This window comes from Corvus kubaryi, unplaced genomic scaffold, assembly GCF_017639235.1.
Source record: "Corvus kubaryi isolate FWS band 111438036 unplaced genomic scaffold, C.kubaryi_AGA036_p1.0 37392, whole genome shotgun sequence".
In the NCBI taxonomy this organism is placed as follows: domain Eukaryota; kingdom Metazoa; phylum Chordata; class Aves; order Passeriformes; family Corvidae; genus Corvus; species Corvus kubaryi.
In genome coordinates this window covers 6,466,181-6,480,476 of record NW_024581131.1, presented here as the reverse complement: position 1 = coordinate 6,480,476, position 14,296 = coordinate 6,466,181, and the positions used below count along the sequence as shown (strand labels likewise).

Sequence of the window (14,296 nt, the reverse complement as noted above, 5' to 3'; positions counted from 1 at the left end):
TATAAAGGACCATTGTTCTCGGAATTTATATCTTGCATTATAGCTTATTGTAATGATATGAGACACAATACATTTCAGATCAGATTTAATGCACGAGATACTGGAAATATCTAGGCAAGAGATGGGACTTAAACACAGACCAGCAATAGAATTGCTTGCTTCTCCCTTCTGTAAAACTCTTGGTGGCATAGTAGCATCTTAACATAAAAAGTAAAATTCTCCAGCAACTGAAAGGCAGTTAAATCACCAGTGGCAGTCTGTGTGACAGCTACTGTAGGAGAGATCTAATGGCTTGGTTAAATCACTGCATTTTGAACTGCAGATGTCTTGGTGAGATAAACCATGTAAACTATGTTTTGTTCTTAAAAGTGGTTTTAAGGAAAGGTAGAAAGACAGTGTGTTAGGGAATTGAAGCATGAGTAGTTCAATATGATTACATGCACCTAAAAATTCTGATGTCTCATTCTTCTCTTTCTAGGACGTATGTTCATATTCTATGGTAATAAGACATCAACACAGTTCTTGAATTTTACTCCAACAGTAATCTGCTCAGATGACCTTCAGTCAAATATCCTTAAATGCAGTAGAATGTGTCTGTTCTTATTAGGTTTTTGTGGTTTATGCTGCACAAAATAATAATAAATCTGTTGGATCAAGGCATGGTCTCCTTGAACATGAAGAAATGAGAAACTTGCTGATAGCTCTTTAAAGTTCTTGTAGAAAGAACAAAGTCTTGAGCAGAGATGGAAGATTCTCTCCTTAAAGCTCTGGTTATAAACACAAATGTTACTCCTGAAATAAGGAGAAATTAAGCTGAATAAATATGCAATGGAGCTGTAACTTTCTCCACTGACACGAAGTAAGTAGCAGAGGTAGAGATGTGTCCTTCAAGTACTGCATTAGCAGATAACCTAAAACTTGACATAGAGATGAAATACATGTATGCCAAGATGATGGTACTTTAAAATAAGGTCTTAATTCATGGCTGGTCCTTAATGCTTGGTATTGCAAATTTAGGATTTCTGGGAGATTAAGTAATCAGAGTTGTTTGACTCAAGGCATCTCTGTAACGTTCAAAATAGTCTTGTGGTTTTTATTGTGAAGTCTCTCTGCCTTCACACTTTTTTAAGGGCATCTTTCTTTAAGAATATCTAAGTAACTGAGAATTTTTTGGAGTTACTGCTTGTAGATGTCAGTATGAAAAAACCCAACAACCAATTAAAAAAATGAATCCCCACAAACTCTTTCCTTGTACAAAAATTGAGCTTTAAATGTTCACTAGCACCTAGAGAATGAGTGAAAATGTGATGCTAATTCCTCATAGCTTATTGGAAGATTTGCATTTTGTTTAAGTTATCAGTTCATTGATCTGTTTCCTTAACTACTTTTTTTATGCCTGAATCTTCAGACAAAACCTGTTGACCCCACAGTGGATGGAGGTGCACAGGTTCAGCAGGTTGTGAACATTGAATGTGTTTCAGACTTCATGGAAGCTCCAATCCTGAACATTCAGTTCAGGTAAAACAAAGGATTCAAATGTTAGTGAATTAATTAGATGAAAGATGTTAAATTTGGCATGGTCTTGTGACTGAAATGTAGAATATGGACACACAAAGCTCTCTCGGGTAGACAACTTGAAAAATTGATCTAACTAAGCTTTAAGCTGCTAGGGAGAATCCACTTGGAACAATGTGGTTAAAAAACCCAACCAAACCAAACAATCAAGAAGCAGCTACTGATAAAATGTCTCCATGACTTCTGTCTCTGCTATCTATATAAAACAGCAGTCTTCCTGTTTGCTTAAGAAATCTTGACAGGAATATACGCAGTAACTTCTCCCTTCTGGAAACCAAGAACATTTCTGCAAATAACTTGGCCTGGAAGTGTATGCAACCAGAAGTAGAATCTTTTTCTGTCCACTCAATATCAGCTCAGCTTTACAAAATCCCGAGTCCTGGGCTGCATGCTGTTATTTTAGTCTAAACTGGTTTTTATTGGTATGTTTTCACAGGGATATATTTTTGCCCCTTTGGGTGCTATCTAGAAGGATAAACCTATGCTAAAACTGAGAGAACCTTATTAGCAGTTCTGCCAGTTCATTTGCTGTCTAAACAGAGAAAATAAATTTATTTAACAGTGGATTGAAACTGTGTGTTAGAAATGTCATGTGCAGTTGATGGATTTTGATCATAAACAGTTTCTCAATAGCTTGGTTGATTTCTGCTGAGACACTGCTGAGGCTGCCACGTGCACTGTGGTTTTTCTATTCCATCTGCAGGTATGGCGGAACATTTCAGAATCTTTCAGTAAAATTACCCATCACACTGAATAAATTTTTCCAGCCAACAGAGATGTCTTCTCAAGACTTTTTTCAGCGTTGGAAGCAGCTGAGCAAGTAAGACTTTGTACTTGGGCTTGGGGCTCTTGTAGTGGGCAAGAGAAGAGAAAGGTATATTGTGAATGTAGCTGGTGCAGTGCTTCATCCCTTACTCAATCCTGTAAGCCATGAGCTCTTCCAGTAGAATTAATTGGTATTGAAAATGCTGTTTATAATACAGGTATTTATCTGCTTTGTCTTGCAGTCCAAAACAAGAAGTACAGAATATCTTTAAAGCAAAGCACCCGATGGATGCAGAGATCACAAAAGCAAAGGTGGGTGGTGGTGTGGTATTTTTAATTCATAGTGTACGGGGCAGTGGCAGGTCATGTTTTAACCCCAGCTGGCAATTAAGCACCACACAGCCGCTGCTCACTCTCCCCCAGTGGGGTGGGACAGAGAACCCAAGAAGGGTAAAAGTGAGAAAATGTGTGAGTTGAAGTAAAGAGAGTTCAGTAGGTAAAGGAAAAGCCATGCATGCAAGTAAAGTGAAGAATTAATTCAGTGCTTCCCACTGACTTGGAGGTATTTGGCCATCCCCAGGGCAGCAGGGCTCCATCAAGTGTAACAGTTACTTGGGAAGACAAAACATCATCACTGTGAACATCCTCCCATTCCCTCTTTTCCCAGCTTTATATGCTGAGCCAGGACATCATATAGTATAGAATATTCCATTGTTCAGGGGTCCTGGCTGTGTCCTGTCCCAGCTCCTTGTGCACCCCTGGCCTCCTCACTGATGGGGTGAGGAGCAGAGAAGACCTTGGCTCTGTGTAACCCCTGCACAGTGGTAACTGAAACATCGCTGTGTTATCAGCTGTTTTCAGCAGAAATCCAAAACACAGCCCCATACCAGCTACTAATAAGAAAATTACCTCTATCCCAGCCAAAACCAGCACGTGGTATAAACAAACTTCATGCATTTTTGTTTATATGCAGTTGGATCATCCAGTGAAAGCGTGAGTCCATGCTGTGTGATAGATCCGTGGCAGTGCTGAGTTGAATGGACAGTTTCTAGCTGTGGTTTGAATTAGGTACAGTCTGCAGCTGGAGACTTGAAGCTGTTTTAGAAAGCACCAGTTCACTGCTTAAAACTGAATTGGAAGATAGTTCAAGCCTTAATTTATACTCGAGGTACTAGTTGGAAAAGGAAAGTGACTTTTTGTAGAATTGGCTGCCTTAGGCAAAACAGAAGCGACTGTGTAAGACAGGAATGGCTGCATCAAAATGAGGGGAGACTGATGTTGAATCTTAACTTGCTTCTCAGTTGCTTTTGAGAAGAGCCTTATTTACAGGAACAGCTCATTTATCAGGGTCAGCCTTCAAAAATTTGTGGTAATGAATTTGTCTTGAACACTTAAAAATTAGTTTCCTCCTTGTTTTGCTATTTGGTGGTGACTGTGTGGGTATACTTGGTATTTGTGTCCTTCTCTCCCCACATCTAAATCTCCTGGGTGTCTTTAATAGATAATTGGCTTCGGATCAGCCCTACTTGAGGAGGTGGATCCCAATCCTGCTAACTTTGTTGGTGCTGGTATCATACACACAAAAACTACTCAGATTGGATGCTTGCTGCGCCTTGAACCCAACCTCCAGGCACAGGTATCTGTGTAACTATCTCCAGCTTAGATACAAGTTCTCGTTTGAACTAAATATCTCTGTGTATCTGAAACCCCTTAAGATACTTAAAAGTCACTATTGCAATAGCTGCTGATGACTGCAGACTCCAACAAGAAATTAAATTATAGCAGCTGGTCCTGGCCAAGCGGGGTAAGCTGCTTCTTCAGAGCAATTCTCTTTCCTCTCAGAAGAGATCATTGTAATATTCCAGACTGTCTAGGGTGCTTTGGACCAGATTAAGCATGCTTCCTTTTGTTGTTTTAAATTAGTAAACGAGTAGTTGGCTAAAAGAGAAAGCGTAAGCAAGTGAGTACAATGTTAAGAATATTTTTACTAAAGCTTTTTTGATAGAGGTGTTGTCCAAGTTAGCTGAGGATTGAAAATGAGGTTTCGGTGGTTGCATCTTCAGTTTCCTTAAGAAGTGTTTGTACAGGGTCTTTAGACTTTTCCACAGGACTTGCTTCTCTTTAAAAATAATTCTGTACAACACCTTTCTGTTAAAGCCAAAAAATACTTGAGTAACAGTAATTCTCAACAAAGGTTTGAAGATAGGGTTGGTTCAGCCAGTGTGAAAAAAGTTTTCAAACACAGTTTGAAAAAGCTGTGTTACTCAGTGGCTGGCTGCCTCTGAATGCTTTAATTTGAGGTCTTTTTCCTACCAAAGCTTACAAAGCAAGTAAGAGGTAACTGTTAGTTTTCACTATTGACTGTGCATTCATTTAATGCCAAACTGTGTTTAAAAAGTACTATTTTATGTTCTTTTTCAGATGTATAGGCTCACACTACGAACAAGTAAAGAAGCTGTATCTCAGAGATTATGTGAATTGCTGTCAGAACAGTTTTAATATTAACCATGTCAGTTTTGGTTTTTCCACTTGTATCACTGTCATCAAACTGCAAATAAATGTCTTGTACATCACTGTCTGAGTACTGCAATGTTAACCAATACCAGCTCCCTGCCTTAATAGGACTTGACCCTTGTTTGAAATTAGGACTATAAAATGTACAGTACAGGGAAATGACTTTTTCCATTAAAATGGCTTTTAGTGTGTTACACAAAAGGGTGGGAGGGCTGTCTTTTGCTCCTTTTTTTGCAGAGGTCAGGCTTTTAAACTTGTTGAAGGGAAATTGTTTTAGTTGTGGCAATCAAGGATTTCACCTGGAAATAGCTCAGAAACCTTCTGCTTCAGTACCTTTAAGAGATGCTTCCTCTGCTCTGAGCTGAAAGAAACCAATGTACTGCTGCTCAGGAAGGTTAATTCCCATGTTAATGTAGAGTCAAACCTTTGTAAAGTTGAACATTGCCACAAGTTGTCTACTGGATGGAGGGGCAGATTTGAAGATGTGTTTGAATCTGATTAAAATGAACATTTATGTTGTGTCGCCAATCTTTGTATTTGGAAAATGCCACAGGACCAGAGTCTTTAAAGTATTAATCTTGTATCATTTGACATCTTAATGTTTTCTGATCTTTGGATTGAACACAAAAGCTATTCTTAATCCTTCTGCTTACCTCCATTAATGAGGTGAGCTTCTCTGGTAGGGGGTGAATGAGTATATACTTGTTCGTTGTTACTCAGTGAAGTTAAATATTCTGGTTTATGTTTTTTCTGTTTGCCATCAGACTTCACAAGTAATAGTCCTAATGATGTAATACAATTAACTGCAGAGTCTAGTATTGTGTAAAAAGAAGTGGGAAGAAATGGGCCCTTGAAGGGCTGTAAGGCATGCACTCTTAGGTGAAAATGTAATTTTAATCAGTATCTTTTCCCCGGTGTACATTAATGTTCAGACTCAAGAGGCTGAATAACTGGATACCTAAGCAGTTTCCTTCCTGTCAATGGTAAAAACATCCAAAATGGTGTAGAAAACTTCTGTTGAAACAGAAAGTAGAAGACCCAAAAATGTTCAGCTTTTCTAGTGGTTTTTACAGCCAAAGTCTTTGTATCTTGTTTCACATCAAACTCTTTGCAGCCTCTGTGCAGAAGTCAGTGGACAGAAATTTTGGCTCACGCTCCTCAAGCCTTGAGGTGCAACAGAGACTGCTAAACCAAAGCAGGTGAGGTGGCCCAGGTAGGAACCCTGGGCTGGTGTCAGCAAAAGCTACAGATCATGGTGAACAAAATCAGCTCCTGCTGACAGGAGAAGGGAACCTCAGGTCAAGATTTCCTCAAGATCATTGACAGAAAGCCTGGGACTGGTGTGTCACAACACATACAGACAAGTGTGCCCAGGAAATGAAGGTGTTGAGTCGTGGTGGTGACACTGAAAATACATTTAAATGAGGCTGCTGTCATGCTGCCCAGTGCTCAGCAGGGGACAGGATTGTTCATGATTGAGTGTGCCTTGCTTTTTGTCTTCAGTGCTTTGAGCTTAAATGGTGGAACTGGGAGATTATCACTTGGTTTGGGTGAAGGCTCCTGATCATACTTGAGTAAAAGTGAAAAATGAGGAACAAAGGTTTGGCTGTGATGTGTGGATTTTGGGGGATATGTTTTGTTTTTCCAGAAATGGTTGGTAACTATGGATATTAAGGCTGAAAATTGGGCTAAAGGCCTGGTCTTTCTGCAAAAGTTCTCTCGACCAACTGGACCTTTTAGGGGCTTTCAGATTCTTCTTACTTAAGACTCTTTAATCATAAATATTGTCACTGAAAATCTTGGTGAGCAGTTCCTGCAGTCAGGTTGGGCAGTTGGCAGATACTGATGGAATACCTTTTGTTTTGGCCTCTGATGCTCTGTGTCTCATTATTAGTCCTGTTATGTTAACCATGCTCTTGGCTGCTCTGTTAAAATCTGATGTGCTGAACTAAAGGGAGTCTTAGCAAAGACAGAGGAGGAGCTTCTCTTTCATATTTTCCAAATCCTGTTGTATATCTGTCCCCCTGAAAAATGTTCTGTGCCCTCATTAAAGGACACCTTGAGACACTGCACTACTTTATTTCACTTTGCTTTGGTTCAAGCTGTGCTAAAATGTGCATTAAAATGTGGGAAGGAGGGGGGGGTAAGGGAAAGTGTCTTTTCAGTGGTGACTGTGTTAAGCTTATGACTGTTCACTCTTTGTATTAAATGTCAGCTCAATGAAGCCATGAGCAGAAAAGTGAACAAATTAAAGACAAATACTTGATTTTATTTTTTTTTGTGAATGATGGTTAACTTACCAGTGATGTATCCTGTCAAGCAGACAAAGTAATTTCTGCAGTAAACAGTGTTATTGTTTTTAAGTGCAGTATTTTCAGGCATTGACATGTGAAAATAACTGAATAGCAAAACAGGTAGCATATGTTCATTCTTGACCTACACTCCAGTATGTAACATTTATGGTGATTGTCTTATTTGTATAAAACAAAGTTCTGTCAAATTAAGTGGAGAATTTTCATATAGAAGACTATATATTAGACTATATTCATCAGAAGAACGTATTAAGATTAAATAAATGATTAGAACAGTGATCAAACTGTCCTTTTTTTGTCTGGGGGCATGAAGGTGTAAAAAATATTCTCATGGAATGGTTGTTGTGGAAAACAATTGCTGTGATTCTTTAATGAGAAGTACTGGTGGGTTTTGTTCACTGGAGTCTTTGCTGGTCTACAGATCTCTGCTCCCCCAGCAAGTGAGTTTGATTTTGTTCTTGTTTGGTCATAAGTTATAAATATTCTATTTTTAAAAAGCCCCAGATGTAAAATCTTTCTCCCTAGAGTGTTTAACAGCAGTAAGTACATGAGCAGTACCTGCTGCAGTAAACTGCTCTAGCAAACAGTGGGGTAGAGTTGAGGCTAAGCAGCACACCTGTATTGCATGCAAGGGTGGTGTCACTGTAGAAGAAGAGTATCTGAACTGCTAAGTAACCTCATTTAAGCTTTAAATGTATGCTTCAGATTCTTCTCTTACACTTGCTAAAAGGGGAAAAAGGGCACTGAGCTTTTGTGCAATCATACAGCTTTTCTTAAATGACTTGCAAACTAAGATTTTCTAGAGTGGCAGCAAGTAGAAATTGCTTGTGAGTGAACCACTTGTGTCCTGTTAGAGTATGTGGGCTTTGATTTCTTGCAGAGAAATGCCCTCAACTTCCTGCTTTATCCCAAAGGTGCTACATGTGTGTGTTAGTTATGCTTCTAGAAATATCCCACCACACTAAGGGTGCTTGTGGAAACCTCACAATTCACTTCATCATGGGTCATGGAGCACCTTACTTTCCAACCCTGTCATCTGTGGATGAGCACAAGTCTGTGTCCACCTTCAGAGGAAAGGGAACAGGTCAGTTCCCTTCTCCCACTGAAGTAGTGGGGTCTTCCACAGGTCCAAGTTTGACTGTAGTGAACCTAACAGACTATTTTTCAGTTAAAACAGCTGGTCAAATAATGAGAAAGAAGTTAGCAAATTCAGTTCCTTCTACTTTATTTGAACATTGAATTTCTCTTACTGCCCAGTGCGTGGGCCAGGTTTTAGCCTCTGGTTAAATAAATCACCCTGAGGCCAAACAATCTCTTGTCTTTCCTCCTGATCCCCACCCTGTGCCTGTTCTGTATTTCTGTGCCTGTTCTTCATTTCCTCCTCTGCACCCCACCCTGCTTCTGATCAGGAATCATTTGTGGTGGCTCCATGGGCAGTCTGGGCAGCTGCTCAGGCTTGCTGACGGCAAGGCTGTCCTGTGTAATCGGTACAAGAGAACCCAGCAATGAGCTGTGGAAGGATTGTGATCACTGTTTAATTACAAAAAATGGTATATTGGGTCTGACTAGTGTGTGCAGCTGTCAAAGTTACAAACACAGCCACTAAATGCAATAATTTCTGTGGTGAGCCTTTTTCCAGGGTTATCTGGGTCTTGGCATGGTAGTTGGAATTCCTTCTTAAGAAGTTCACGTGGCCTACAGCAGCCGCATGCTGTGGTAACCATCATCTTCTCAACATCCAGCCTGTGTGGAAGAGAGGGAGAAGCAGTTGGCATTTGTTTAAAGCATTGTAGGCTCACAGCTTTTCAAGTATAGGAACTTTTTTTTTCTGTGGTAGGAGGTTTAGAGGATAGAGCACAGCCCTCCATTGAATGGTTCTGTCATCTGCAGGACTACAAACAGTGCAGGAATTTACTCCATTTTAAGTTCTCATGATGCAGAAACTCAGGTGTACTGAGCTGCTGCCTTCGTTTTTAGAACAGGATGGACTTGATGATCCTTGTGGCTCCTTTCCAACTCAGGACAGTCTGTGATTCTATGATCTCATCATCTATTAGGCCTCAGACCTCACTGGAAAATTGATAGAATTTTATTCCCCTGGTCTCTTTTTGCCCTTCTGAATATTTGTGAAGTAACTAGGGATTAAATTTGTTAAAGTTGTGCACTGGACTACTTACAGTTTACAAAAGGTCTCTTTTGCAGATGCTAAATTGTGTGTGTTCCTTTTGCAGTTCACAGAGGAAGGAAAACCTTTACTCCCTCTGAACAGTTAGTGCTGGAATCTAAGGTGGTGGCTGCATGATGCCAGTTCTGGGTGTGAGGTCAGCTAACAAGGTAGAAGACTTGCACATAATTGTTGAATTCACAGTAACAGAGCACAGGTAGGTGAAGTGAGAGCTTGAAAAGGCAGGTAAGGATTTGAGACTGTCCTTATAGTACTGCAGTTCTTAGGCTTTTCATTCCTGACATACTCAGCCTCCTGCTGGACTTGGTTCTGCCTTTGTCAGTGGGAAGCTGTATCGATAACAGGCCAGAACTCAGGTATGGGAAAATGAGAGTTCAGGAATAAATATTTCTTGGCAAAATCTCAGTGGTTTTAACCACAACTTTCCTAGCAATTGAGACAAACCTTAACTCTAAAAGTCTTCCTCCTGGTTTCACGGCCCTTTTGTCAGCTCTCAGGATACAAGGTCAGTCACTCAGTTTTCAAAATGCTGGGGGACACTTGAATGTGCTTTGAAGGGGACAGCTTTTAGCATCAGGATTAATTTAAATTAGTTCCTGCAAAAGCAAAACCCTCCATTGCTTTCCATTCTTGAATATTGTATTGGCTTGGGTTGTTGGGAATGTAGCTATTTTTCTTCTCCAGTAACTGAACTCTAATACTGCTGCACTGTTTACTTGTATTGAAGCCTTGATTTCCTGTCAAATTCTCCTAATGGGCAGCAGAACTGCACAGGCTCAGCCAGCACCCTTGTAATTATAAAATATACCTGAATTACACTATTCGGAGAATGAGACAACTGAAGTGACATTACTTACCTTAGGTGAAATTTCTTATTTTACCATCTTAGCTATTTGAAAATAGGTATTTGTAGTCTAAACCACCTTTTCAATCTTTAAAAAGCAAACAAAACCAAAATCCCAACCATCAAGACAACAAAAAAACCCCTCCAAACTGGCAGCATTGATGTCTGGCTTTTCTAAAACACAACAAAAACTTAAGGAAGTGAGATGACCTTCCTTGATTAGCTGTAAATCCCTGGGTAATAAATGACCTTATTGTTTCTATTAACTGGTGTATACAGCAACATTGTATATTGCTGGGTGGATTCTAACCACATTTTCCTCCCTGAATTATAAAGGAGCAATAGTTCATAAATTTCCCTACTTACAGATGCCCAAATAAGGAAAACAACTTTAGTACTGTATAGTCTCAGTTATCCTTACTTTGTTGAAGATGGACATGATCCTTCACATCGGCTCAAAGTGACATTTGTGGAACAGCCTTTGTAAGTTATTTCTTCTTCATATTCAACTTCTCTACAACGCTCTGTCAAATGTAAAAAGAAAAAAATTCTGCTATAATTCATCTTGATCTTCTTGATTGACCTTCCTTAGATGCCAAAAGCCTCCGTATTTGGTTTCATGGAAAACCATTCTTACTGCATGAGATAATTAACAAGTCACAAGTGAGTAACACAGCAAGAGAAGGTCTTAAACTGGGCACTGAAGTTGCAGGAGAGGCTTACCTTGGAGGACAACAAAAGAAAAGAACAAAGTTCTTTTTTAAGAAAATAGAAGTTGCTAGAATTACAAATGAGCAAAAAAATCCTGTTAAGAATATAGTACGCATTCAGTCCAGCATGGAAAAACTAATCCTCTGCTGAGAACACAGAGATGCAAAGAGGACAACCAGCTGGCTCATTCTGGTAGAATTATTTCTGGTTCACTTTACTTATTTGAAAATTGCTTAATTCACTCATTTTAAGGATATATTTATTTATGGGCAGCCAGAAGTTTACAACTTGCCTTACTAGGGAGAATGTGTAATGCTACGTGTTAGGTAGCAATTATATGTGTCAGTGCTATGTTTTCTCCTGTCTTGGTGCACCACACTAAGCACTTTATGAAGCAGAAAGCTGAGTTAAAACACAGGTTTTCCAAGGAGTTGAAAGATAGTGTTTGAAGTTTATATTAAGGAGAACAATGTTGAAAACTATGAAGGCAATTCTTGCACTGCTCACACCTGATCCTTCACAATGATCTTTTAAGCACAGTCAGGTTCCCTGCTGAGAGAAAGGTTATAGATTATTGAATATTATTGCAGGGGAAGCTCAGTTAATGCTGTAGTAGGACTTTGGGATTTTCTTACTGGAAAATAAGACAACTGCTAACTGGGCAGTGAATTAAGATGCTGTATCTGTATCTCGTGAATGCAGCACTAGGAGCTATGCTTAAGTAAAAGTATTTAACTTCTTTTATTTTCCTGGGTTGAAATATATTGTTAATATTGTGCCAGGCTGAAAAAGTATCAGAATTGCTTAGTTCAGGGCTGAAAAATGCCGAGAAAGGAGAAGAATTTGTCCACAGCTTTCTGAACTGCTGAAATAAATAGTTGCCTTTTAACTGCAAGGAACGAACCTGGTAATGCTGTGGTTGGGAAGGTGATGTCCTGAAGCACTTCTCTTAGGAAAAAAATGGGAACAAAATCCAAAGCAGATCCCCAAAACATAACTATACTGGGGAAAATCCTTCTGCTTTTGAGAGTTCCTACTTGGATCCCCATTCTGTGATGTGGAAATTATGAGGATGAAGGGAAAGCAGGGTCAAAGGAAGTGTGTCAGAAAGAATCCTGCCTCCTTGGGTTAAACTGTTATTTCCCAATGCTCATATAGCCAGTTTGAGGCTCCTTCCTGCTAAAACTGAAACCAGCCTCTTTGGCAGTGCAGCACCTGTGTGACAGCAGGACAAAGGACAGAGACTCTGCATTCAGTTGTTTGCTCTGCAGGGAGGTAATTCTGCCAGGCCTGGTGGCCAAGCTGCCTGACCTGGTCAAGCTGGACTCTGCTCACAAAGTTAACAGTGAAAATGACATGAAAGGCTCAGCTACAGGTGCCTGCATCCTCTAGTGTAGATCCTCAAGTACAACAGTGCCATTTAAAACCAATAGAAAGACGCTGCTTTGTGTGCCTTCCTTTACATGAGGTAGTGTGGAAATTACAGAATGTGGTATTCCTTCAGCCAAATCATATTAGGTGATTAATTGTGCACAGGAGCCAGAACACATCTCTGTACCCTGACAACTCTGAACACAGTATCTTGCAGAAGAGATACCAAAAATGCTCAATTGTGCAGAGCTAACAGGAAGGCTGCAGGGTAATGAGGGGATAGCCTGTCCCAATAAGAGGTTTCTTACACTGCTTTTTAAGATGACAGAATAAAGGTTCTGTGGCTCTCCTGAAGCACATCCTGTCAGATGCTTTAACTCACGCTCCTTAATATTTAAAATATTGAATAGCAGGGAACCTGGAGGTATGAAATCTAAGAAATCAGACAACAACTTTACAAAAAATAACTGCAGATAGGGCAAAAAGAAAAGGTGGGGCCAATGAGAACAAACAGGGTCTTATCCAAAGGATATGTAAAGAAAACACTCATACACTCATCAAAAAAAAAAGGCATTAAAAGCAAAGCCATGATAAAGGAAATAATATAGAGATACATTACCGTGTGGCACCGTTGATGGCACAACAGAGGACAGGGATGTTGCAAGTCCAGAGGTGAGAGGAGGAGATGATGTCGTACGGGCAGTGGTCAGTGTTGTTGTTTGCAGGGAACTCCTTTCAACCGACTCTGTAGAAGCCGTAGTAATAACGTGGGGAGCAAAGGTAATGGTTGTAGATAAAACAGTTGGGATCAACGCTGGACTGGACTGGGCAGAGATACTGGTAGGGACACCTAATGAAGATGTTTTGCCATATGGAGTCGATGTGGTGTTTTGGAAGTAAGAATGTGTAGTGCTCTCAGCAGACCTAAATGCGGAAGTAGGGAGGGGTGTAGGCACAGACATAGTGCTGACAGTTGGGGCCAAAGCAGAAGAGAATGGAGACGGGGCAGCTGATGGCAGCCGGGTGCTGAGGGGGCCGCTGGGGGCAGGTGGAGAGCTGGGGTGTGGAGATGCTGTCTCCAGAGGCACTTCTGTGCTGCTTGGTGGGCTGCTCCCTGTGGAGACAGAGGTCTTGGAGGTGCTGCTGATGAAGGTGGTGACCCTGGTCTTGTGTGTGGTCAGAGGTGGTGCAACGTGTGGCACAGTTGACTTTCCATGGGTGAAGGCTGCCAGGAGGAAGGCAGAGATAAAATTGAGGATGCCCACCTGGCCACTTCCTCACTCCCCTTATTCAGACATGGGGAGAAAATCAGAAAAGCTAAAGCAAGAACACGCACACATATCCAGAGAGAGATAGCTTTCAGAAGTGAAGAAACAAACAATTGAAGATAGACCTAGGAGATGCAAAGGCAGTCACTCATCACATACCACCACTCACCAATATCCAGCCAGTCTCCAAGCAATGGCTACTTGGGAGTAACTGCCCTACTCTCCCACTGTAAGGCCTGTCATGATGTTCTGTGGTATGCAGTGTCTCCTTGGCCACTGGCTCTGGGCCAGCTATGCCAGCTGTGTCCCTGATGGGCCTCGTGACCACGCTGTGCCTGCTCCCTGGCTGGCAGAAGCACAAACAGAGGAGGGCCAGATGCTGTGCTGGCACTCCTGAGCAATCACCAAAGCACCTGTGTGCCATCAACACTGGCTGGGACCCACATCTAAACCAGTATCAGGAAACCTGCTGGGAGCAATAATTACCTCCATCCCAAGCAGAGCCAGTGCACAGGCCCAGGACTGCACAAGGGAACCAGGCTGGCCAAAGACAGCAGGAACGGAGGGGTAAGCAGCCAAGCAAATGCAGAATTGGAATGTGGTTTTTGAACAGAATGATGGAGAGGGGGATGGATGGGTAGAGAGACAGAAAAAAGAAGAGCTGGAAAGAGCAAGCAGGAGAAGAAGGATGGCTGGGAAGGACTCTTACCAGGCTGTGAGGAGCTGAGCCATGTTGAGGACACAGTTGAGA

At 41.0% G+C, this 14,296-nt stretch overlaps 2 protein-coding genes across 5 annotated transcripts in view; one reads left to right on the top strand and one right to left on the bottom strand.

Annotated features, from left to right (window-relative positions):
• AP2A2 (adaptor related protein complex 2 subunit alpha 2) overlaps nt 1-7,445 on the top strand; it is a 45,320-nt gene extending 37,875 nt beyond the window's left edge. For all 4 annotated transcript variants that reach the window (XM_042038161.1, XM_042038160.1, XM_042038163.1 and 1 more), the window contains 6 exons: nt 479-568; nt 1,395-1,518; nt 2,279-2,395; nt 2,583-2,652; nt 3,842-3,976; nt 4,762-7,445. In XM_042038161.1, coding sequence (XP_041894095.1) covers nt 479-568; nt 1,395-1,518; nt 2,279-2,395; nt 2,583-2,652; nt 3,842-3,976; nt 4,762-4,839 — 614 coding nt within the window. In that variant the 3' untranslated portion in view covers nt 4,840-7,445. The remainder of the gene's footprint in view (nt 1-478; nt 569-1,394; nt 1,519-2,278; nt 2,396-2,582; nt 2,653-3,841; nt 3,977-4,761) is intronic.
• A 1,034-nt stretch (nt 7,446-8,479) lies between these two features.
• Nucleotides 8,480-14,296, bottom strand: part of MUC6 (mucin 6, oligomeric mucus/gel-forming) — a 38,551-nt gene continuing 32,734 nt past the window's right edge. Inside the window, exons 34-36 of the mRNA XM_042038159.1 lie at nt 12,897-13,505; nt 10,617-10,719; nt 8,480-8,909 (exon numbers count right to left, since the gene is read on the bottom strand). Of these exons, the coding sequence (XP_041894093.1) occupies nt 8,732-8,909; nt 10,617-10,719; nt 12,897-13,505 (890 nt within the window). The 3' untranslated portion in view covers nt 8,480-8,731. The remainder of the gene's footprint in view (nt 8,910-10,616; nt 10,720-12,896; nt 13,506-14,296) is intronic.